This window comes from Xenopus laevis, chromosome 5L, assembly GCF_017654675.1.
Source record: "Xenopus laevis strain J_2021 chromosome 5L, Xenopus_laevis_v10.1, whole genome shotgun sequence".
Lineage (NCBI taxonomy): Eukaryota > Metazoa > Chordata > Amphibia > Anura > Pipidae > Xenopus > Xenopus laevis.
The window spans coordinates 154634333-154660030 of NC_054379.1; the positions used below are offsets into that span (position 1 = coordinate 154634333).

The 25698-nt window shown below is 42.5% G+C and overlaps 1 protein-coding gene across 5 annotated transcripts in view; it reads right to left on the reverse strand.

The window, feature by feature from the left end:
• The window catches only part of pum2.L (pumilio RNA binding family member 2 L homeolog), a 65357-nt gene that overhangs the window by 10480 nt on the left and 29179 nt on the right, over nt 1-25698 (reverse strand). For all 5 annotated transcript variants that reach the window (XM_018261595.2, XM_018261593.2, XM_041562046.1 and 2 more), the window contains 11 exon segments: nt 25215-25387; nt 24215-24485; nt 23382-23481; nt 22854-22955; nt 15325-15473; nt 14237-14366; nt 12959-13102; nt 12092-12376; nt 7537-7773; nt 3379-3646; nt 2332-2461 (listed from right to left, as the gene is read on the reverse strand). In XM_018261595.2, coding sequence (XP_018117084.1) covers nt 2332-2461; nt 3379-3646; nt 7537-7773; nt 12092-12376; nt 12959-13102; nt 14237-14366; nt 15325-15473; nt 22854-22955; nt 23382-23481; nt 24215-24485; nt 25215-25387 — 1989 coding nt within the window.

A 25698-nucleotide genomic window follows, 5' to 3' on the forward strand; every position in this document is an offset into this window, starting at 1 on the left:
AAATACTGCACATTATGTACATTTTGTACCAGCCCAAGGCAACCACAGCCCTTTAGCAGTAAAGATCTGTGTCTCCAAAGATGCCCCAGTAGCTCCCCATCTTCTTTTCTGCTGATTCACTGCACATGCTCTGTGCTGCTGTCACTTACTGAGCTTAGGGACCCACTCTCAATATATATATATATATATATATATATATATATATATATATATATATATATATATATATATATATATATATATATATATATATATATATATATATATATATATATATATAATATAAATGTCTCAATACAAAGCTGAACAGCAATGAATATACATGGCAGCTCTGAAATCGATGCAACCAACATTAGAATTTAATAATTGCCCTGTAGCATCAGCTTTTACAGGTGAACCTCCTTTTCTGTTTGATGATTTGCAACAACCCCTAAGTTTAGCTTCTCAACAGCTGCTCAGAGCCCACTGAGCATGTGAGTGTCACTAACACTTCTAAAAATCCAACATGGGGAGATCCTGTGCACAACTTTGAAGACCTGGATCATTACCGTTACAGACAGGTTTAAACCTTTAGGCTGGTGCATTATGCTCAGTATATAAAATATGGCATTTGTAGCCATAATAGTTTTTTTTAGCATTCATTTCTCCTTTAAAAAGTTTAAATAAAATAGAGAAACACCAAGACTAGGGCTGGGATTTCACAACCTCCCAGCTGTGGATTCTTACAATCTACATGCCATTCAGTTTAAAGGTGTCAACACATGTGCTATTGGCCTGAATGGATGGATACCATAGGAAGGGTCAGACAAGGTATGGTCAAACCTTTGTATTTTGCAGTTTGTTAAAGCCAGCAGCTTTGGCCCATGGAAGGATGTCCAAACAGCAGGCCTTCAGCTGCTCCTGGGCTACTATTCCCAGCACCCTGAGAGTGTGTTGAAAGGGTTATAGTTTACCCGAACGCTGAAGGAAATCCCATATGTATGTTGAAAGCAACGCTAGACGGAATGGGATCAGGGCAAGGATATAGTAACTGCCCTTAGTTATGTGTTGGATAGAAGCAAACCCACACAGAGACCAAATGCTCACAGTTGGAAACACTTAAAAGGAACAGTTCAGTGTAAAAATAAAAACTGGATAAATAGACTGTGAAAAATAAAAAATGTTTCTAATATAGTTAGTTAGCCAAAAATGTAATGTATAAAGGCTGGAGTGACTGGATGTGTAACATAATAGCCAGAACACTACTTCCTGCTTTTCACCTCTCTAACTCTTGAGTTAATGACTTTAAAGGGTTTGTTCACCTTCCAAACACTTTTTTCAGTTGTTTTCAGATTGTTCCCCAGAAATAAAGACTTTTTTCAATTACTTTCCACTATTTATTTTTTACCGGTTTTCCAAAAATTCAAGTTAAGGGCAGAGAAAGACAAGAAGATTCAGGGAGATTAGTCGCCCGGTGACAAATCATTTCTTCTTTGGGCGACTTATCTCCCCAAACTGCCCCCCCCCCACCGGCTAGAATCTAAATCGCTGGCAGGATGGCACTCCGAGCACTTCCTTTTTGAAGTCGCCCAAAGAAGAGGCGATTTGTCGCTAGGCAACTAATCTCCCCGAATCTTCTAGTCTGTCTCTGCCCTTAACTTTTAATGTTCCTGTCTCTGGTGTAATTCAGGTGCAGACTCTGAACGGTTACAATTTTGCAACATTAGTTGATCCATTTCTCAGCAGCGTCTCTGGAGTATTAGCAACTATTGTATCAATTCTACAGCTGCCTGTAATGAAACCCAGAGATTCTGCTCAGCAGGGACAAAGAACCAATGTATCAACTAGATGTATCAATTTAGAACAGTTTACAGGGTCGGCGACCCCCCCTCCCAGAGCTGCTTTAGAAGGTGAAAAATTATACTTTACACTTCAATATTAGAAAACCGGTGACACATAGAAAATAGAAAGTAATTGGAAAAAGTTGGTATTTCTGGTGATCTATCTGAAACCAACTAGTTGTTTGAAGTTGGACAACCCCTTTAAGGGGGGCCACATGGGACATAACTGTTCAGTGAGTTTGCAATTGATCCTCAGTTATGACTCATGTGCCTCCCCCAGGTCACTGCCTGGTAACCAATCAGTGGAAACCAAGAGAGCTGAAAAACAGGAAGTAGTGTTCTGGCTATTATGTTACACATCCAGTCACTCCAGCCTTTATATATTACATTTTTGGCTAACTAACTATATTGAATTTTTTTTTATTTTGCACAGCCTATTTATTTACCCAGTTTTTACTTTTATACTGAACAATTCCTTTAACACAACAAAGGGGGGGGGGGGAAAACCTACTTCAAAGAATTTTTGAATCACATAATTTCCGAATACGTCAGTCATCAACTGATAGGCAGCTTGTAGAATCTCACTGAACACCAGCTGCCGTTCTGCAGGGCTGGCACGCTCCAGTTTTTGCTGAATAAACCTGAAATATTGGCGACATGATGTTAGGTTGAAACCAATCAGTAAATATTTTATAGAAAACATGGCATGGGATATACTATCTAGAACGCTCCAAAATATGGCAGAGGTGCCCCTAATAGTGTCCTAGGGGTTGTTCACCTTTAAATTAACTTTTTTTATGATTTAGAGGGTGATATTCTGAGATAATTTGCAAATGTTTTTTGTTATTTGTGGTTTTTGAGTTATTTAGCTTTTTATTTGGTTTTCAATCTCAGCAATCTGGTTGATTGGCCATTTCAGAACATACTAAAAGTTAAAGGGGAACATCATACAGACATAACTTAAGCTTTTTGAAAAGTAAACATAATTTCAAGCAACTTTGCAATATAGATCAATTAAAAAATATGCAGACTTTTCATGATTTTTAATGGTTTCTGACAGTTCCCTAAGCCTAGCCCCCTGCTGATCTGTCTGACTACTTTGCTGAGCTGTCTGACTACTGTTACTTTGTATCAACAGCCGTCTGTCCTCAGCCTGCATCCTCCAAACCCCACAATTCCCTGCACACGTGATTTCAATAAGGAAAGGAACATCCCAGTGCAATGCATTGTGGGTTATGTAGTTCCTGCATGCTGTCTGTAAGCTGTGGAGAAGTTGTTACAATTTGTAACATCAGTGTTTAGTCCCTCCTTCCCTGCCAGGATTTCAAATGATGCAGAAAGAGAAGAACTGTTAAAACAGCTGGATTTCAGCATAGAAAATGGCATTTATTCATAGTTTTTGAAGAAAATGGTAACTGATGGGTATATTAGGGGTTTCTGTGTTATGTGGGGCCTCTATCAGATTTTGGGTTGGAAGCCTGAGTTCCCCTTTAACTTAAAGGTGAACCACCCCTTTACACAAATAATTGGCCTAATTAGTAATGTGCCATAAGCCTACCTGGATCCATGTTGGTCTTGAGAAAACTCCACAATGTGCCCCATCAGGTCTCTGAGCTGCAGGTTTGGGAAGCGGTTGTTCCTGAAGTCCTCCAGCAATCTGCTGCGTCCAGAGGGCATAATGTCAGCTCTGTTGTACCTCAGGCGGGATGGGGGGAAAAGCTGGCTGTTGGAGCTGAAGAAACTGGAGGTGTTGGCAGCACTCCGATACTTTGCCTCTGCCCCTGGTGCTGCAGAGAAGTAACGGCCACTGCCATTGGTCAGTCCCCCTATGAGAGAACAGTTCTGTAAATTTACTCGATTGCTTCTATGAAACAGCTCCTCCAGTAAAACTACTGGCAAAAGAACAAATAATGGATTTAAAGGAGAACTAAAGCCTAACTAAAGAAGTAGCTAGAAATGTTGTACATTTTTTTATGCTTCTGTACCAATCCAAGGCAACCACAGCCCTTTAGCAGTAAAGATCTGTGTCTCCAAAGATGCCCCAGTAGCTCCCCATCTTCTTTTCTGCTGATTCACTGCACATGCTCTGTGCTGCTGTCACTTACTGAGCTTAGGGACCAACTCACAATATACAGTACACATAGAATAGAAATGTCACAATATAAGGCTGATTAGTAATTAATACAGATAATTACTACATGGCAGAAACCAGTGCAATTAGCATCAGAATTTAATAATCAGCCCTGTAGCATCAGCTTATATTACAGGGAAGCTCATTTTCTGCTGGATAATTAGTGACGAGCCCTAAGCTTAGCTTCTCAACAGCCAATCAGAGCCCACTGAGCATGTGAGTGTCACAGACACTTTCCAAGATGGTGACCCCCTGTGACAAGTTTGAAGTCCTGGATCATTGCTGCTATTGACAAGCTCAAACTTTAGACTTGTTTAATAAGTTCAGTATAGAAAATATGTCATTTTTAGCCATATTCATTTTTAGGGTTTAATTCTACTTTAAAGGAGAAGGAAAGTATTTTTGTGCTTGGTGGTGCCAAATGTTAGGCTCCCCAAGTGATTGTATTTACTTAAATGACACCCCAGGCTGGTGCTCTGATCAGCAGAAAACTGCCCCTAGGTTATTCCAGCGAGCACCACGGAACGTTCCTCTTAATGATTCTTCTTTCAGCTGCACACGTGCAGTAGAGCAAAAAGCTGAACTTCAAAGAAAAAGTCAGCTATTTCATTCTATTGCACGTGTATCTGCCCCAGAAAATTTGATAAATAAAGAAGCGAAGATGATCGTTACCTGGTGCTCGCTGGAATAATTCCGGGTCGGTGCAGTTTTCAGCTGAATGAACACCAGCCTGGGGTTTCAGGTAAGTCAATACAATCACTTGGGGTGCCTAACATTTGGCATCCCAAGGTAAAATGACTCTCCTCCTTTAAGGATTTCCCCACAAGCAGCAGGACATCTACACAACTGTTCTGGTTCAGCATAGGGCACAATGCATGCGCTGAATTGGTCCAGCGTGTATTCCTGTTCCCGGCCAATCAACTACGGTGCAATCGGCAAAATATCTCAGTAGGGGGCTCCACAAATCCACATACGCACTTGTAACTGTTCTACCAGAGACTAATCACAACTCAAGCGTCTATAAAGGAGATGTTGGATTCTAAACCAATGGCAAAAGAAGCTTCTGTTAGCTCAACAACCCTACTGGGAAAGGGTTTCCATGTTGGTTTTAATTTGGCATGAGCATCGCAACCCATAACTCTTGCATTAAAAGGGTTGTCCACCTCTGAGTTCACTTTAAGTATTTGTAGAGAGTTAATTTGAGACAATTTGCAACTGTTTTTTTTGTTGTTGTTTTTTCTTTTTAATTATTTCATCTTTTGCTCAGCAGCTCTCCAGTTTGAAATTTCAACAGCTATCTAGTTGCTAGGGTCCAAATTAACCTAGCAATAAGGGAATGGTTTGACTGAGAGCCTGGTATATGAATAGGAGAATATGTGAACAGAAAAATAAGTAATAAATTAAATTTAAAAAAAAAAAAAAAAAGTAAAATTGCAGCCTCACAGAGCAATAGTTTTTTTGGCTGCTGGGGTCGGCAACCCCCATGCAAAAGCTGGAAAGTCATGAGAAAAGGACAAATAATTAAAAACTTAAAGGGATTCGGTCATGATTTTTATGGTGTAGTTTTTATTTCTAAATGACACTGTTTACACTGCAAATAATTCATTCTACAATAACAAATGTAATTCCTGAACCAGCAAGTGTATTTATTTATAATATTGGTGTGTAGATGCATCTCAGGTCATTTTGCCTGGTCATGTGCTTTCAGAAAGAGGCAGCACTTTAGGATGGAACTGCTTTCTGGCAGGCTGTTTCTCCTACTCAATGTAATTGAAAGTGTCTCAGTGGGACCTGGATTTAAGTGCTATTCTTAGATCCACCAGGCAGCTGTTATCCCATTGTTCTGTTGTTAGGCTGCTGGGGGGGGGGGGGGAGGAAGGGAGGGGGTGATCTCACTCCAACTTGCAGCACAGCAGTAAAGAGTGGCTGAAGTTGATCAGAGCACAAGTCACATGACTGGGAGCAGCTGGGAAACGGACAATATGTCTAGCCCCATGGCCGATTTCATAATTCAATATAAAAAAAAAAATCAGTTTGCTCTTTTGAAAAATGGATTTCAGTGCAGAATTCTGCTGAAGCAGCACTTTTAACTGATGCGTTTTGGGGAAAAAAAAGTTCTCCCATGACAATATCCCTTTAAAAGCCATTCTATATCATACTAAAAAGTTAACTTAAATGTTACTTTCAGTATGTTATAGAAAGGCCAAATCTAAACAACTTTTCAATTTGTCTTCATTATTTATTTTTTATAGTTTAATTATTTCCCTTCTGCCTCGGACTCTTCCCAGCTTTCAAACGGGAGTCACCGATCCCTCTAAAAAAAAAAACAAATGCTCTGAAAAGCTGCAAATATATTGTTATTGCTACTTTTTTCACTTGTCTTTGTATTCAGCCCCTCTCCTATCCATATTTCAGCCTTATTACAATCAATGCATGGTCGCTAGTGTAATTTGGACCCTAGCAACCAGATGGTTTTAAAAAAGTAAAATCAAATGCAAATTGTATCAGAATATCACTCTACACATCAGGGGTCCCCAATCCTTTTCACCTGTGAGCCACATTCAAATGTAAAAAGAGTTGGGGAGCAACACAAGCATGAATAAAGGGGTGCAAAATAAAGGATGTTATTGGCTATTTGGTAGCCCCTGTGTGGTCTGGCAATCTACAGGAGTCTCTGTTTGGCAGTACACCTGTTTTTATGCAACCAAAACCTAAATCCAAGCCTGGAATTCACAAATAAGCCTCTGCTGTTTCTCTGGAGCTACTGGTTAGGCATCACTCTCTACATCATGCTAAAAGATATCTCAAAGGTGAACCACCCCTTTAAAGGAGAATTCAAACCGTAATAAAAAAAAACCCTCCCCCCTACCCTGGGTAGACCCCCCTCCCTCCAGCCTACCTGCCTCCTGAGCAAATGCCCCTAATTTTCTACTCACCCCACCATGCAGATTCTGGCCTCGGCATTCACGGCAGCCATCTTGTTCTCCAGTAATCTTCGTGTATTGACGGCACTTTCGGGGCATGCGCAGTTGGGAGTAAGATTCCGGTCCCGAACAACTGCGCATGCGCCAAAAGTCATGAAATGTACTGAAAGTTCCGAAATCTGAATTTTCGTGACTTTTGGCGCATGCACAATTGTTCGGGATCGGACACTTACCCCAACTGCGCATGCGCCGAAAAAGTCAGAAGAAAGAAGATGGCTGCCGTGAACTCCATGGCCAGAATCTGCACAGAGGGGTGAGTAAAAAATTAGGGGCATTTGCTCAGGGGGCAGGTAGGCTGGAGGGAGGGGGGTCTACCCAGGGTAGGGAGGAGGGTTTTTTTATTTAAAAAATTAGTAGAATTTGCCCGGGGGGGGGGGAGCAGGGTTTTTTTATTACGGGTTGAATTCTCCTTTAAGGTCTGGAGCTGAGCAAAGCCTGCAGTATGGCATCCCTGTATCTTGCACCTATCCTCATGTCCCACGTCTGTAAGGAAAAACAGTCAATTACAAATGCTGAACGGTAACGCAACACAAATAAATAGCACAGCACAGTCACATTCACAAAAACACACACAAAACATACAAATAAGAGTTTGCTTTACCTAAATGCAAACTGGATGAGGATCCATGTGATGAAAGGGATGGCGGTGGCGTTAGTGAATGTCCTGACGTTTGGCTTGGCAGAGGCATGCTTATTGGACTCGGAGAAGAGGAGAAGCCCAGGCTATTGTAATATGGCTGCCCTATGGCTGCTAGGCTGCTGCTAGACCTTTTGTACAAGTCACAGCTAGCAGACAGGGAATCTCTCCTTGAGCCACTACTACCTGCGGAATTGCCCACTGAAGAAATAAAAAAATAAAATAAAAAAACACACAGGGTTAATGATGAACATCTGAAATTAGATTCAGGCGAGAGACAGCAACATAAGGTTGGAGTATGAGGTTGGCAACAGCTAAAAAACACAAAATGACCAGATTGAGGGTAACAATTGCAAATGGCAGCCCTGGGCTATTGGCTTCTGATCACACCACTAAGCAAACAGAACAGTGTAAGGAATATGTTACATTAACTACATATGCTAGTTATACTCTCTATTTAATCTCAATAGACTTTCCTATTGCTTCAAGACGACCTACATGGATTGTTACTGTATCAACCGCTACAGTGCTAAACTGGCACCGACTCCAAGATGGTGATTGTATATAAATGACACAAATGTTCATAAATAGCTCTTCTGCACTGTAGGGACATGGAATAAAAATGGATTTCCAAGGTGCCATGGGACTATCGTAAAGCTGGGATCTCTCTCACACACAGTAAACGTTCCACGAGGTTCGGCTGCTGATAAAATAAAAAATAAGCCAATCCCTAAGGGAAAAGCAGGGGCTGGAAACATCTGGAGGAATAGACTAGTCGTAAGTTTAAAGCACTGACTCTTTGGGCAGGGAGTTAAAGAACTTGCACGCATGCAATGTGAATGGATGGCAGACATGGCCGACTACACAATGCAACAGAGACCGAGAAGAAACAGTTTCTATACGTTTACAAGGATAAAGGATAAACCTCCATATTTATCAGGAACATGTCACTATCCTTAAAGGATAAACCATACAGCTGCCTTCCTGCAAATGTTCTGCCCCACTGCCACCCGCAGACCCTCCGTTATGAAGCTGTGCGTCCCCAAAATAGTTTCAGTTATTAAGGTTGCACTCGAGGGGGATGGGAGCTGTGCGGTGGCAGAGACGGACAGTTCATAGGTAAAATTAGCACATTTCTTTCCATGTTTAAGAATACGTAACCATCACTTTAAATACAGTTAGACCCATAAATCTTTGGACAGAGACACCTTTTTTTCTAATTTTGGTTCTGTACATGACCACAATGAATTTTAAATGAAACAACTCAGATGCAGTTGAACTGCAGACTTTCAGCTTTAATTCAGTGGTTGCATAAAAATGTGAGGAAGTAAAAGCCTTTTTTTTTTTTTTTTTTAACACAATCACTTCATTTCAGGGGCTCAAAAGCAATTGGACAGTTCACTATTTCATGGGCAGGTGGGGGCAATTCCTTTGTTATGTCATTTTCAATGAAGCAGATAAACGCCCTGGATTTGATTTGAGGGGGGGGGGTGCTTGTATGTGGAACAGACCATATGCGGTCAAAGGAGCTCTCCATGCAGATGGAACAAGCCATCTTTAAGCTGCAAAAACAGAAAAAACCCATGCGAGAAATTGCTACAATATTAGTACAGGTATGGGACCTGTTATCCAGAATGCTCGGGACCTGGGGTTTTCCGGATAACGGTAATTTGGGTCTTCATGCCTTAAGTCTCCTAGAAATTCATTTAAACATTAAATAAAGCCAATAGGCTGGTTTTGCTTCCAATAAGGATTAATTATATCTTAGTTGGGATCAAGTTCAAGCTACTGTTATATTATTACACAGAAAAAGGAAATCATTTTTAAAAATTTGGATTATTTGGTTAAAATTGAGTCTATGGGAGACTCTATTCCGAAATCCGGAGCTTTCTGGATATCGGGTTTCCGGATAAGGGATCCTATACCTGTAGTGCCAAAATCTACAGTTTGGTACATCCTGAGAATGTAATGCCACTTCTGTAACAATATATAAGGGTCTAAATACAAGAAATGCTATTTTGCATAATATAGGGATTTTAGACACAAAAGGTTTTATTATCTTAGGTCAAGTCTAATTGCTGCCAAAACAAAAAAAAATGGCTGGGAGGCTTTATTTTTCCTCTAGATAATATATTCACTCAAATTGCTAATATTGCCTCATTCATTAAGATAAAACTAGTAAAGTAATGCAACTGTGTGTTGAAAACTTTTTACATATAAAATACACTTTTTTTGTTAATCATCTTTTTATTTGTTTTGTTAATGAGGCTTTTACACCTATAGGGTTATAGGTGTAAGCTCCCCACAGACGCAAAGATTTCTCTTGCCGAACGACCGATTTTAGCGAAGTCCGACCAATCCTTCGAAATTATCGTGAGGTTAGTGGGATTCGAACGATCGTACATCTTACGATTTTTCGGCCGACATCTGTCAGGAAACTGATCGTCCCTTTGTCGGTCCCAGTGCAATCTATCTATTTTTGCAGGGCCAAGCAGGCAGCTCCCCTTTGTTTTCCTGGCAAATTGGTCTCTTTAGTTGATGGACAATTCGTATGATCGTTCCGAGATAATCGTGGTCTCACGATGATCATCAGATCTTTTAAAAATCTATGGCCAGCTTTAGACAGAAACTTGTGCCCTGACTAATCCCTATTAATATGCTAATAATTCCCTAATGGGGCACCTACAAGAGGTGTGAAATGAAGACTGGCTCAACCAAAGCAGAGCAAGTTATTTTAGAAATGATATGACACGTGGGGAAGTATTATACTGAGCTTTACTCCATTTTTAAAATGTTGGCAGAAAATGTTGTTTAAAATGTCGTTTTTGCACCATATTTATATTGTTTTTAAGACAAATTCATAAAAGTGTCTGTAAACTGTCTTTCACTAAAATATGAAAAGTGGAGGTTGAGTCAGAATTTAGGCAGATTTCTCTTTGTGAATATGGAGAAAGTATTTTACACCAGTTTACCACCACTTTTACTCCAGAAATGGGCTCTTTCCACTTTTGTGAATTCCCCCCATATTATCTGCTCAAATCCAGCTAAATGCCGTCAAATTGATTGGGAAGCGTTTCTTAATGACCCAAAACATACAGCCAAAGCAACCCAGAGGTTTATTAAAGCAAAGAAGTGGAATATTGTTGAATGGCCAAGTCAGTCACCTGATCTGAACCCAATTGAGCTGCATTTCACTTGTTGAAGACTAAACTTGGGACAGAAAGGCCCACAAACAAACAAACAAACTGAAAGCTGCTGTAGTAAAGGCCTGGCAGAGCTTTAAAAAGGAGGAAACCCAGAATCCGGTGATGTCCGTGAGTTCAAGACTTCAGGCTGTCATTGCCAGCAAAGGGTTTTCAACCAAGTATTAGAAATGAACATTTTATTTTTAGTGTTTTATTTGTCCAATTACTTTTGAGCCTCTGAAATGAAGTGATTGTATTAAAAAATTCCTCACATTTTTTATGCAATCTTTTTGTTCAACCCACTGAATTAAAGCTGAAAGTCTGCAGTTCAACTGCATCCGAGTTGTTTCATTTAAAATTCATTGTGATAATGTCCAGAACAAAAATTTGAAAAAAAAATTGTCTCTGTCCAAAGATTAATGGACCTAACTGTATATCACTTAGAAGGTGATCTCCTGATACCCCAAAGTTCTGATAGACTTCATGGGCAAAGTCAATGCTATGCAGGCAGCTAGAGGGCTCAATCCTAAAATCGACCTCAAGTTCATCATTATCTACTCCAGTGGGGCATGCACCCTATATGGTGAAAAATAACAAGTGCTTCTGTGTAATTAGAAGAGCAGGGATAAATGAAAAAAAAAAGCCAGATAATAACATGTGCCTCAATACTATCCTAACACAGAGTGATACAGAAATGAGTACGAGACAAAACAAATGCAATGATGCTGCTGCTTCAACGTATTCACACAAAACGGTCAGACCACACAAGCCAAGTCAACTCCTCTGCTATAAAGGGGTGGTTCACATTTAAGTTAACTTTTAGTATATCATAGAATGGCCCATTATAAACAACTTTTACATTGGTCTTCATTATTTATTTTCTATAGTTTTTGAAATATCCGCCTTCTCCTGATTTTTTCTAGCTTTCAGATGGGGGTCACTGACCTCCACCTCAAAACAAGTGCTGTGTAAGGCTACAAATGTATTGTTACTTTTAATTACTCATCTTTCTATTCAGGCCCTCTCCTATTTATGTTCCAGTCTTTTATTCAAATCAATGCATGGTTGCTAGGGTATTTTGGACCCTAGCAACAGGATTGCTGAAATTGCAAACTGGAGGGGTGCTGAATAAAAAGCTAAATAACTGAAAAACCACAAATAATAAAAAATGAAAACCAATTGCAAATTGTCTCAGAATATCACTCTCTATGTCATACTAAAAGTTAACTCAAAGGTGAACAACCCCTTTAAGAAGAGCCTCTAATGTCACAGACTAAAAGGTCATAGAATATTGGAACTCCATTCCAGTTGACCCTATGGGGTGCATAACATACCCGATGACCCAAATCCCCCAAATGCAGATCCAATGGCTGCCCCCAGTGAATTGCTGCTTCCGAATCCGAGGGATGTGCTTCCTGGCTGCCCAGGCCCAGGAGAAAACAGGGAGCTGCTCTGAGAGTTGTTGCTCATGGTGCTGTTTCCGTAGAAAGAGTTGGAGTGAAGGTTTGCGTTGGGCTGCTGCTGCTGCTGATGCTGCTGCTGCTGCTGCTGCTGAGGACCCATTTGTCTGAACATACCATTTGTGGCTCCGGTAAGGCTGTTGGCACCAGTCGCCGTAGCTGCAGAAATAAAGAAGCTGCATGTTACCAACTTAATATATGCAAATACTCATGATCAGCCACCTTTAAAGGAACTACATAACCCACACTGCATTGCACTGTGATCTTCTGTTCCTTATTGAAATCACGTGTGCAGGGAATTGTGGCGTTTGGAGGATGCAGGCTGAGGACAGTAGTCAGACAGCTCAGCAAAGTAGTCAGACAGATCAGCAGGAGAGCAGGGGGCTAGGCTTAGGGAACTGTTCCAAACCATTAAAAATCATGAAACGTCTGCATATTTTTTAATTGATATATATTGCAAAGTTGCTTGAAATTCTGTTTACTTTTCAAAAAGCTTGAGTTATGTTTGTGTGGATTTCCCCTTTAAAACCCCCCCCCCCCCCAAATGTAACCTGTAAAAGTCTAGGAAGTTTCTTGCTAGAAACCCACCAGCCCCAACAAGCCAAATAGAGAGATCATGCTGCCAATGACTAGAATAAACGAGAACACAAGAACAGAGTATGTCAGAGTACCCTAACATGGCCCATTGTTGAACTAGCTACACAAACCAGTCACACGGAGTATAAGGAGTAATAAACCTACCAGCTTGAGCAGCGGCGGGACTGAGAAGAACTGGAGCAGAAGCCACTAAACGTACTTGGGCAGCAAGTCCTGCTCGGGCTCCGGGACCAACCACCAAGGCACCAGTCTGATCATAGTAGGCAGTGGGAGTGAGGAGCTGGTAGCCTAGAATAGACAATGTGATGATGATGATGATAACTTAATACCTGATCTCTGATATTGATTTATAGAAGTAGGTTTAAAGGACAAGCAACACTAAAATGTATATGTAAAAAAATAATCCTCCCCCTTCAATGATACTGCCGTTCGGGACAAGTTATCTATCTTTAATGGGGACCCGTTAAACCAAAATCCTATTTTATCACATTAGTTAAGCTTTAAAATGAATTAAAATTATTACACTATATAAAATATTGGAATCGTTGTGTCCTTCAGTCTGGGAATTATAGCAAGCAGGCAGGAGCCCTTTTGTGGACACTGTTATTAAGGCAAGCTTTCCATCAGCTCAGAATCTTGTTTGTGCACCAGAATGGGGGACCCAATGTCCATCCCCATGCCCTGGCTACAGAGAACTGGGGGAATGTGGGGAGAGCAGTGACATCTAGGAAGTGCTGAATGGAAAGTGAAAGTAATTGCTTGGCCCGCCTCTATGCCTAAGGCAGACAATATTTGATTGACAGATGAGATTTTAAAATGAGCTTACAACAGCTATGAACGCTTTAATAAAGAATAGAAATTGGATTTCATGTTTAATTTAAAAAGGCCTTTAATTATACAGCTTTTTGTCTGGGTGACAGGTCCACTTTAATATTTAAAACATAAATAATGCAATAAAATCTCACTTCTTGTCTGGTTTAAAAAGGCGATGTGGCGACCCGATGTCCTGCTAGCCGATTTATTTTTAAAACCTGAAAGTATTGCTCCGCTTTATGAATGATTTTCAGCCAGGCTTGTTCTCCCTTTGGTTATCTTGATTTATTTCCCTAAGAGCTGCGAGCAGTAAACGAGTGTCCTGTCTACTGCCTTCATCGCTCACGGCTCTTGGAGAAATAAATGAAGCCGACGAGATAAACAGACACCCTCTCCCCAAACATAGTCGGAAGACCGGAAGTGAGGTTTTATTGCATTATTTATGTTTTAAATATTAAAGATATTGTCCAGGATGGCAGTATTATTGGAGGCGGAAGAAATTCATTTTTTACTTATACATTTTTAGAGTTACTTGTCCTTTAATAACACAAAAATATGCCTTTTATTGCATCTTTGAGAATGACAAACATATGTGTGTGGTCATAATACCTGGCATGCTGGTTGCAAGACCCTGTCCAAATATCTGAGCTTGGTTTGCTGCTGCAAGCGATTCTGGCTGCTGTCCTTGCTGTGCCTGATTAGGAGTAAGCGGGCGCTGATTGGATGTGGCCCTCATAACCTATAGACAGATGGTGTATAGACAGATACATGGTGTATAAGATTAAAGGGCTTGTTCACATTTTATAGTTTAAAGTGCTGCTCCAGCAGAATTCTGCTTTGAAATCAATTTCTCAAAAGATTTTTTTTTTTATATTTAATTTTGAAATCTGACATGGGGCTAGACATATTGTCAGTTTCCCAGCTGCCCCCAGTCATGTGACTTGTGCTCTGATAAACTTCAATCACTCTTTACTGCTGTACCGCAAGTTGGAGTGATATCAAACCCCCCCACCAGCAGCCTAACAACAGAACAATTTTGTTCAGAATATCCCTATCTACTTCATACTAAAAGTTAACTCAACGGCGAAGAACCCCTTTAAAGAATTTTTCGGTGTAAAAATAAAAACTGGTAAATAGATAGGCTGTGCAAAATAAAACATTTTTCTAATATAGTTAGTTATCCAAAAATGTAATTTATAATGTATAAAGGCTGGAGTGACTGGATGTGTAACATACCGGTAATAGCCAGAACACTACTTCCTGCTTTTCAGCTCTCTAGGTTTCCACTGATTGGTTACCAGGCAGTAACCAATCGCTAACTTAAGGGGGGACACGTGTCATAAATGTTGCTTTTGAATCTGAGCTGAATGCGGAGGATCAATTGCAAACTCACTGTTATGTCCCATGTGGCCCCTTCAAGTCGCTGACTAACTCAAGAGTTAGAGAGCTGAAAAGCAGGAAGTAGTGTTCTGGCTATTATGTTACACATCCAGCCACTCCAGCCTTTATACATTACATTTTTGGCTAACTAACTATATTAGATACATTTTTTATTTTGCACAGCCTATTTACCCAGTTTTTATTTCAACACTGAACTATTCCTTTAAGCGTTAATTTAAAGGGGAATACAACAGCTCTATAACCAATTCCCTGATGACATGATGGGATATTTTAGCACAGACAGTGGAATGCTGTACCTGCTGCTGTCCTTGCGATGCCTGTGTTGCTGCTTGCTGGTTGTTACTGTTGGCTGCTTGGGCTGCGGCAGCTGCCTGTTGCTGAAATAAGCCCGCTGGGTACACTCCCCAAGGAATGCCATAATATTGTGGAGAGACAACCGCAGGGCCTGCACACAAATTCATACAAGTTGCATTGGTTCACAGATGCTGCAACATATATTGGGGCTTGCACAAGAAAATATATACAGATTCTACTATATTATTAAAGGGCAACTATCGTGAAAATGAAAATTTAATATAAGCTTCAGCATACTGAAATAGGAAACTTTCTCAATACAATCAATTAAATATTCTGTACCGTTTCTGAAAAGGAGCTTTTGTGTACTCACTGTTAAATCTCTTTCTCTTCAGTCGCTTGGGGGACACAGGGACAGTGGGTATAGATGGTACATCTAGGAGGCAGGACACAACTTGAAAAAAATGGTTCCTCCTCCACTGGCTCTACCACCCAGTAGGCGGAGCTCAACTCAGTTTGTAACAAAGTGAACAGGAATATAATAATAATAACCTAAATGAGAATAGTAATACTCCAACCAAGTTACTGTTACATGTCTGACGGAGAAACAGAGAGCCTCAATCCAGGGAAGGAAGCCCTGTGTCCCCCAAGCGACTGAAGAGAAAAAGATTTAACGGTGAGTACACAAAATCTCCTTTTCTCCAGGTCTCCTTGGGGGACACAGGGACATACCAAAGCTGTCCCTCGAAAAATCTCCAGGTGGGAGAGTGAGGCCTATGTGGAAGAAAACACTGTAGCTTGGAGCACCTTCCTGCCGAAGCGAGTGTCAGAAGCTGCAAAGGTTATCAAAATGGTAAAATTTGGCAAAGGAGTGAACGGAAGTCCACGTAGCTGCCTTGTACAGCTGTTCAGCTGATGCCTGAACGCCCAGGACATACTCATCCCTCTGGTAGAGTGGGTAGTAATCCTAGAAGGAGACGTTTTTCCTTGTGCCGTGTAGGCTTGCTGAATGGCTTGCTTGATCCAACGGGAAATAGTAGGTTTAGAAGCCCCGAGAACCCTTCTGAGGTCCCAAAGGTAGGACAAGCAGTGCATCAGTCTTACGGAGGTCTTTAACTCTGTGGAGATAGAAATTCTGAGTTCTGACGGGATCCAGGGAGTGTAGGGCCACCTCTTTTGGATTTGATGGATTTTGAAGGACAGGTAGGAACTTATTTCTTGGTTCAAATGAAATTCCGAGACCACCTTGGGAAATAAAGAGAGAATAGTTCTGAGAACCGCTCTGTCGTGATGAAAAACTAGGACGGATGGCTTGCAGGATAAGGCGTTTAGTTCCGAAACACGTCTTGCTGAGGCAATTGCCAGAAGTAATACTGTCTTCCAAGTGAGCCATTGAAGGGACAAAGGATGGATGTTGAAGTGCCCACAACACTAGAGAGAGGTCCCAGAGAGGAGCTGGTGATCGTATTGGGGGAGCTACATGTGCGAGCCCTTGCATAAAGGTTTTTACATCGGGCAACAATGATAGGCGCTTCTGGAAGAGGACAGAAAGAGCGGAAATCTGGGACTTGAGAGAACCTAGGGACAGACCCATGGATAATCCCTCCTGGAGAAACTCAAGGATATCGGTGACTGAAAACATCCTGAAGGCCCTCTTGTTACAGGCGCACCACTGACAGTAGGTAGACCAGACTTGATGGTATGTCTTGGCTGAAACTGGTTCTCGCTGCACACATAGTGCGAGCCACGGCCTTAGAAAACCCCATTTGTGTTAGGCTGTGCGTCTCAAGAGCAATGCCGTCAATTTCAGGTATGATGGATTCGGGTGTTGGATCTGACCCTGAGTTAGAAGGTCTGGAAGAAGAGGCAGTGTCCAGGGTTCTGCCACTGACAGGTTGATCAAATCTGTGAACCAGGAGTGATGAGGCCACCTTGGAGCTATGAGAATGAGGGTTGTCTGTACAGTCTGTAACCTTCTGATTATCCTTGGCAGGAGTGGAAGGGGAGGAAAGGCATACGCCAGGTGAAATTGCCAGTCCGCTGTGAGGACGTCGACATCTAAGGCTAAGGATCTCTGTACCGAGTTAGAAACCTTTCCACCTTTCGATTGTATTGGGTGGCCAGAAGGTCCACCTCTGGCGTGCCCCACCTCTGTGTTATTTCGTGAAACACTTAAGTCATTTAGTGACCATTCGCCTGGATTGTCTGCTTAGTAAGTCCGCTTCCCAGTTCAGGAGACCCGGAATGTATATGGCTGAAAGAATGGTCTGCTGACTTTCTGCCCATTGGAAGATTTTTATGACCTCGTTTAGGGCCCCTCTGCTTCTCGTGCCCCCTTGGTGGTTGATGTAAGCCACCGCTGTGGCATTGTCCATCTGAATCTTTACTGCCTGATTCGATAAGTCCCGTTGACAATGAAGGAGACCTAGACAAATTGTTCGAATCTCTAGAAGATTGATCGGTAGTCTCCTTTCTTCTGAGTTCCAGACTCCTTGAGCTGGTTTCCCCTCGAGAACAGCTCCCCAGCCGAACAGGCTTGTGTCTGTGGTAAGGACTCGCCAGTGTGGGTCTCCCAGTGGTCTGCCTGACGTAAGGTGGGAGGTCTTCAGCCACCAGTGCAGAGATACCCTCGTCTTGTGAGAAAGGCGGATCTCTTGTAGAAGGGATCGCCGTTTCCACATTGTGAGAATGTTTGATTGAAGCTTTTGGAGATGGAACTGGGCGAATGGTACTGCTTCTATGGTGGAGACCATGACTCCCAGCACCTTCATGCAAAATCGGACAGTGTGTTGTTTCTGCAAGAGTGACTTCACCAGCAGTCGGAGATGAACGCCTTCTCCAGGGGAAGAGAGATCCTTTGAGTCTGTGTGTTGAATTGCATACTGAGGAAAATCATGGATTGGCTGGGTGTCAGCGAGGACTTGGATAGGTCCAGAACCCAAACTAACTGCTGTAACTTGTCCAGAGTGATCTTGAGGGAACGGTGAGCCTCCCGGAGGATGGAGCCTTGATCAGCAGATCGTCCAGATAGGGTGTGATGGAGACACCCGCACCGCGGATCACTGCTGTGGCTGCAGCCATGATCTTGGTGAAGACCCTAGGAGCTGATGTGAGGCCGAAAGGGAGGCTTGTAAATTGTAAATTATGGTTTTGGAAGGCAAATCTTAAAAAAATAAAATGGGGACATGCAGATAAGCATCCTTTATATCCAGAGAGACCAGGAACTGCCCCGGAGTCATCGCCGAGATGACAGATCTGAGATTCCATCTTGAAGTGTCTGGGACGAATGAGTTTGTTTAGCTCCTTTAGATCTAGGATGGGACGAACTGACCAGTCCTTCTTGGGTACTACAAATAGGTTTGAATAGTAACTCTTGAAACAGTCTCTTGTGGGCACGGGAGTGATCACCTTTGATAGGAGGAGGTTGATGATGACTTTCAGGAAGGCTGTCTGCTTGTTTGGCTCTGTCGGAAGTCTGGACATGAAGAAATGATGGGTAGGAGGTGATGAAAACTCTAGATGATAACCTTGAGACACCACCTCCTGGATCCAGACATCCTGTACAAGTGTGAGCCAGGCGTCTTAACATCCCTCCTATTGGTGATGTGGTAGAAGGTGTGGGGACACCATCATGCTGAGGTAGACTTGTCCCAGGATTTAGGATTGTGTTTCTTGTTGTGCCAGGCGAGTCTTTGCTTATTTGCGAAATGACCACGTGCTGTCAAGGATTGTCTTGGGGGGGGGGAGAATCTCGTATTCTTAGTTTGGGAGCCACGAAAAAACTTTCGACCTTCAAAATGTGGGCCGCGCCTTGGGCTGTGATAGGAGAGTTACTTTTGCCCCCTGTGGCTTGGCTGATAATCTTCTCCAATTCCGGCCCAAAACGAATTTTACCCTTGAAGGGAATAGAGGTCAGGGATTTTTTGGAAGAGAAGTCGGCTGACTATAGTTTCATCCATGATGATCTGCGAGCTGCGACTGCCAGGGCCAAGGATCTACTAATTACTTGGGCTGAGTCCAAGGAGGCCTCGGAAATATAGTTATTTGCCTCTTTAATCTGAGATGCCAGTTGTGAAGGCTCCTGTCGAGGAACCCAAGGGGCGATGGTGTCAAGCAGGGAATCGGACCAGGACTGGTTGGCTCTGCTAACCCAGGCTGTCACTAAAACAGACGTAGAGAAGTGCCCGAGGCCAAGAAAAGAGAGCGAAGAAGACTCTCTAGCTTCTTGTCCATGGAATCCTTAAAGGATGAGGCATCAGGGACTGTGAGAGCGGTATTCTAGGAGAGTCGGGACACTGGTGCGTCCACAACTGGTGGAAGAGACCATTTCTCTATGATATCATTTGGAAAGGGATAGAGCTTTTGAAACCGGCGATTTGTTTGAAAACGCCTCTCAGGTTTGTCCCATTCCTGTTGGATGATTTGATCAAGCAGGGAGTGGGAAGGAAAAACTGGAGAAGTTTTACTGTGACGCTTGAAGAGAGTCTTAGAGGATTCGGCAGCCGCTTCTGGTTCTTGAAGGTGAAGAATCTCTAAAACCGAAGTAATTAGAGAATCCACAGAATCTGAAGAGGGTTTGAGGGACTCCTCATCTTGGTCAGAATTGGATAAAAGCTTGCCTTCGGATCGGTCACCTTCATCCTCTGAGTCTAAGGGATGAATAAGAGACATACAGGGAGGAGAATCACTGCCATCATCAGATGGAGATGAGAGGTCTTCGTTTTGTGGCCTTTCCCTTGGGATTCTCAAGTCAGGACAATAGTTTGTCCTAGATTGTGCTAATCTAGGAATCCCTGTGGCAAGTTGGGCCGCCCATTCTGGAGGAGAAGGGTCCCTGGTTGGTGGGGGATCATGCTGTGGAATTACTCCCTTAGATGAGGATTCACCTTGAGTAGTCTGGTCTCCCTGAGGAATAATAGCTCCTGGGGATTCAGAAACACGGTCAATAGGCTTACAATTGGTACATAATGGATTCTTGTGCCAAGAAGGCAAACATTTGCGGCATTTGGCACAGGCAAGATATCTAACAGAGGCAGTTGGTGCTGCCCTGGGAAAGAGGTTGTCACTTTGATCATCAGACATGCTAACAAATTAGATGGACTAGTAATGGAGTGGGAAAATGGAGCCTACTCCGTTTTTTTGTAGTAGCCCTTAAGTCTAGCTGAACACTAACCTGTGGAGAATGGCACAGTGAAGGAGGAACAGCCGTTCTGGGTGTACCCTGCTGGAGGTGAATAACCAGGCAGAATACCCCACTGTATGACTGGAGCTGTAGGCAGGACATTGTGTAGGCAGAGAAGTCCGCTTATTGCCAGAGGTGTGGAGCGGTAACTCCGGTGTTCAGTCCCCCAGAGGCTGAAACAAAATGGCCGCCGCAGCAATATCTGTGCGCGAAACCACTGTTGAACGCATGGAAATGGCAGTTATTCATTGACAGTTAGATCCAATATATCTTATAGGGGGGCTCATTTTGCCAAGAAGATGTATTAGAGCTCACTCTATTAAAATCACCAGATAAATCACCAGACAGGCAGGATTTGTTCAGAAGGCAGTTATTTTGTTAGATTTTGTTTTTACTGGAATCAGTTATTTGAGTGAGCTCTAATACATCTGCTAGGAAAGGAAGCCCCCCCTATAAGATATATTGGATCGGTCAATGAATATCTGACACCCAATTGCTGCATGAAGAGAGAATGAAGAGAAAGATACTGAGAGAGGCAGCGCCGGATTTCTCTTCCGGGTGCTCGGAGGTCTCTGGGTCCTAGTGCACCATTGCCCCTCCCAGTGCAATTGCGCATCATATCGATGGGGAATGCTGCATTCCACATACACTTTAGCATGTAGCTAGACGGCATGCTGCTCCTAAAATTTTGCCGCCCTTTGTGGCCTCTCCACGAATCCTGGAGAGAGGGATAGTGAAGATAAACTTTATTATTTCAGAAACTATGAATAATATTTAATTGATTGTATTTGCAAGTTTCTTACTTCAGTATGCTGAAGCTTAGATTAAATTTTCATTTTCCCCATATTTCCCCTTTACTGTACAACTTTTCATTATGCTTAAATGTCAGCTGCTATAGGGTAGAACTGCATCATTTAAAAGGATGCTAACCAATGCAAAATGATATTTAGAATATTAACAAGAAGGGGTCAGCAAACTTTACCATAAACAGCCATTTTCCCCCCTCTTCCAGTAAAGAAAAATAGTCTGGGGCCGCAAAACATAACAGTTTAGAAACTTTTTAAATGTTTTAACCTTTTTTTACAACAACAGAATACAACAAACAGAAGTGCAGTGTGTATGTGTAGGCCTACTTTGAAATAAATTAAACACTGAATAGCCCTATTAAATGCTAGTGTTCTCATCTGTTTAATGTGACTTTCTGAACCTCCATGCTGATCTTCCCTCTCTTGTCTTGAGTGTGTGACCACGGTAAGGACCATGATGAATCATCTTGCTGCGGCTCAGTCTTGCCAGTCACGTCTATACAGCCCTCGCACCTGCTGGCGGCTTCCCGACCGTTACCTTACCGATGACTCAAGAAGTCTCCAGCAAGTGCGAGGGCTGTATAGACGACGTGACAGGCAAAGCCGCAAGCGCAAGCAGCAGCAAGCAGGATGAAGAGCCGCATGAGGCTCCGGAGCAGTGGGTTGCCTACCCCTGCCCTAGTTGACCTGGGGTGTAAAGGTGGCCATACACTAAGATCCACTCGTTTGGCAAGGTCGCCAAACGAGCGGATCTTAACCCGATATGCCCACTAATGGCTGGGCAATATCGGATGGGGCCGAACGTTCGGATTACAATACTACGAATGGGCTCCGACGGGTCGCAGGACTGCATCAACTAGCCGATGCGGTCCTGGATAGTACAAAAAAACTAATTTGACTGATCGATATCTGGCCAATTTTTGGCCTGATATTGATCGGGAGAACCTGTCGGGAGCCCCCACACATGGGCAGATAAGCTGCCGAATTGGTCTAAAGGACAGACATCGGCTGCATTAATTGGCCCGTGTACCTTTAGGTGCATAAACAGATGCACCGCTGCAGCCACATATAACCCACAAAGACATGATTTGTGTCGATTCTAGTTAAAAATTTAAATTAATTTGAGCCAAGTTAACACATGCTAATTAAGACATGTAAGAGAATACCCACATACATATTCATGCCCTTAGAAATTGTTTATAGCACCAACTAGTGCTTGTCCAGAACACTAACCAGATCTATTATACACCAACACCGACAACTTGCTGGCTGTATGATACCAATCACAACAGATTCATGACACAAAGCAGGGTCAGACTGGCTTAGAGCTGCTGCTTCCTACCTGTATGTACTGCGGTTACCCCCCTGCTGCAGTCCCTTCCCCAATCGGCAAAGCCTAGGTGAGCTGGAGGGGAGCTACCGGTAAGGGGCTGGCCAGGGGATCGAGGCGGCAACGGGGGCCCACTGAGAGTATGTTAACGGGGGGCCCTGGGGCAGAAACCCCAATGGGCCTCGGAAGCTTACACAAAGCAATTGCACGTACCTGCTAGAGTTGTGTAAGGGTCTGCGCCTGGATGACCTGCGCTGATGATGTAGGGGTTCGGTACAAAGGCAGCTGGTGCCAAGCCCGTAGAAAACATGCCAGCTGGAAGACAAAGAGATCAATTTTCAGCATGAGGAACATGACACAGGAACTGCAGGCCAAGATGTCTTGCATTGATATACTGTATATCTGTAAAGTTGCTTCCTTACAAAAGAACCCCTAACAGACCCTATAAGACCCCAATACTTCTATAAAGATCTATAATCCAAAGTGACAACAAAATGAGGACAACCATACCTTAGGGTTACTTAAAAAAAATGTAACCATAAAAAAAAAAAAAAAACCCACACCAATAAGACTTTTTTGCCACAAAGATTTATGTGTAAAATACCGTCTATTATTAAAAAGAAATGAGACACATGCCCAGGCAAGTATGGTTGAAATTTGTGTTAGTTCCCAAACAAATCTGGGCAGGTACAACCACCTTTAGAGCAAAATTCCCCAATTGCTTTTGAGAGGATATCTTACCTAAATGAGGTTGCTGAGCTGCTGCCAGGGTAAATTGCTGTTGTTGCTGCTGAGCTGCTGTTAGTTGCTGAACCGTCAGTGCATTTTGCCGCTGAAACATCTGTAGGAAGAACAGTTACAGGTTAAAGGAGAAGGAAAAGTTTATTGCCAATAGATTAGCCACAATCGTACAAGCTAGAACACTATATTTATTCAGTAGAATGCTTTGCCATACTGAAGCTCTGTTTGTTTAGGATAGCAGCTGCCCTATTCGCTTGGTGTGACATCACTTCAGGCCAGAGTCTCTCCCTGCTCACTCATAGCTCTGGGCTCAGATTACATCATGGAAGGGAAGAGGGAGAGAGGAGCAAACTGAGCATGCTCAAGCCCAAGCCCTGGAGGATTATGCTGAAAACAGGAAGTCTGATACAGAAGCCCATGTGTACACAATAAAAGGAAAGAAATGTGGGGTTTCTTTTGACAGAGGACTCAGAGAAGCATTACTTTGAGGGTTTACTGGTGTATTTTTATAGACCTTTCTGATAAAGCTTACTTAATTTTAGCCTTTCCTTCTCCTTTAAGATGAAGTTAAAATTGCCACCTTTTGCAATTCCCCCTGAATCATTACCCGACGAGCAACTGCCATTATTGTAGTACCCTTTTTCAAGGCTCTGCTCCCTTAGCCTGGTATACAAACCACTACCTGGTTGCTATGATCCAACAAACCAGAAATTAGTTTGAACATATTACTGGGAAGTAGAAGAAACATCGACACTCAAAGCTATAGAAATCAAAAACATTTTCTACACTATACAGAAAGTAACCATGCGCAGAAAACAAAATAATAGCAATACCTGCTGTTGAGTATTGTAGTCAAACAAGCCCACACCTGCTCCCGCTGAGTCCATTTGTATCTGATTACCAGGATAGTCAAACTGTAATGAGTGTAGGCCAACCTGTTCCATGCCATCCAAATTCTGGCTTTCAGTGGAAGGGAACTCATCTGATAAGGGTTTGTTGCTCATGGGGTTCTGATGTTGTCCAAGAACTTCAGCAGAGATAGAGTTGGGGCCAATACGTTCCGTTATTTCCGTGGGTGAAGCCTGACGGCTTCCTGGAGTCCGACTGGATCAGAAGAAGCAGAGAGAAAATGATTGATGCGTGAGTTTTAGTTTGTGCTGTTGGCACAGCCTGTAAAGCAAGTGATCCATCTATTTTCTATCTGAATACGTCAGGGCAATACATGCCTTGATATCGGGCACAGGTGCACAAAGTGTTAATTGTATAATGTCTCTACTAAATGTATTGCAAATTATTGTGATTTTATTTATAAAGTTCTTGTGGTTTTGAATTGCCCTCGACATCGAGAGCACCAAGATGGCGTTTAACCCTACCATTAGGGGCTGGTCTACTTTGGTGAGGTAATATCCAAGGCCATCCCCTGTTGGTTACTTATGTTATCTAATGTGATAGGCTTCAGTATTCTCAATGCCTATTGGCTCTCTCCCCTTATATATACGGATATTGGATTATTCAGCCTATGATCAAGTGTCTTTATGATACAAAACGCGTAAGTGTCCTTATGTACCAAATAAACTTGTCTGGATGATTGGTCTTTGAAGTGCCTGATCCACTACTACACAAAGTGTTGATTGCCTGACCCCTGTAATGCAACAGTACGTGTCCTGGTGCTGGAAGCCTACGGAGGGACCAAGCACTCTCACTGCTATGTAGTGTTTTCCTTTGCAGCTAGAGCAAAGCCTCCAGAATGCTTGTTTACTAATAAAATACAAAATTTTAACCTCAATTTTCTTGTAGGCCAATTGCAGACATAAAAGTTAATTTCTTGCTTACTTAAAATCTTTGCAGTCCGATTCGATGCCATTCGGCAGTCCCCGACCGTTTAATTTGGAGACGTTGTCTGTGTCAGCGGATATCAGGTCACGTTTCTTTTCCTCTTCAAAGGGAGATGCCTTACATTTCTGTTCACCTTTCTCTGGTCCATCCAATTCACAGTCTCTGACACTCTGGGGAGAGAGGAATTAAACGAATTGAGAAGATGCGCCTGAGTGCAAGGGGGTGAGACAGCCGATTCCAAAGGGGGTGCGGTTCCCGATTGTAAGGGGGTGCGCCACCTATTGCTTGTCTGAAGCAGCCACCATCCTACATCAGTTATATATGGAATATGGTGCTCATATATCACTAGAATTGCAGGAACTCCGCTCTAGAATGGCAACCATTTCTACAGTACTAAACGTTGGGGCAACAGACCATCACAGCAGAAATGATGGAAGTAGAGAAAAGAATTTAAAGAATATTTTAGCATTTATATAAACAT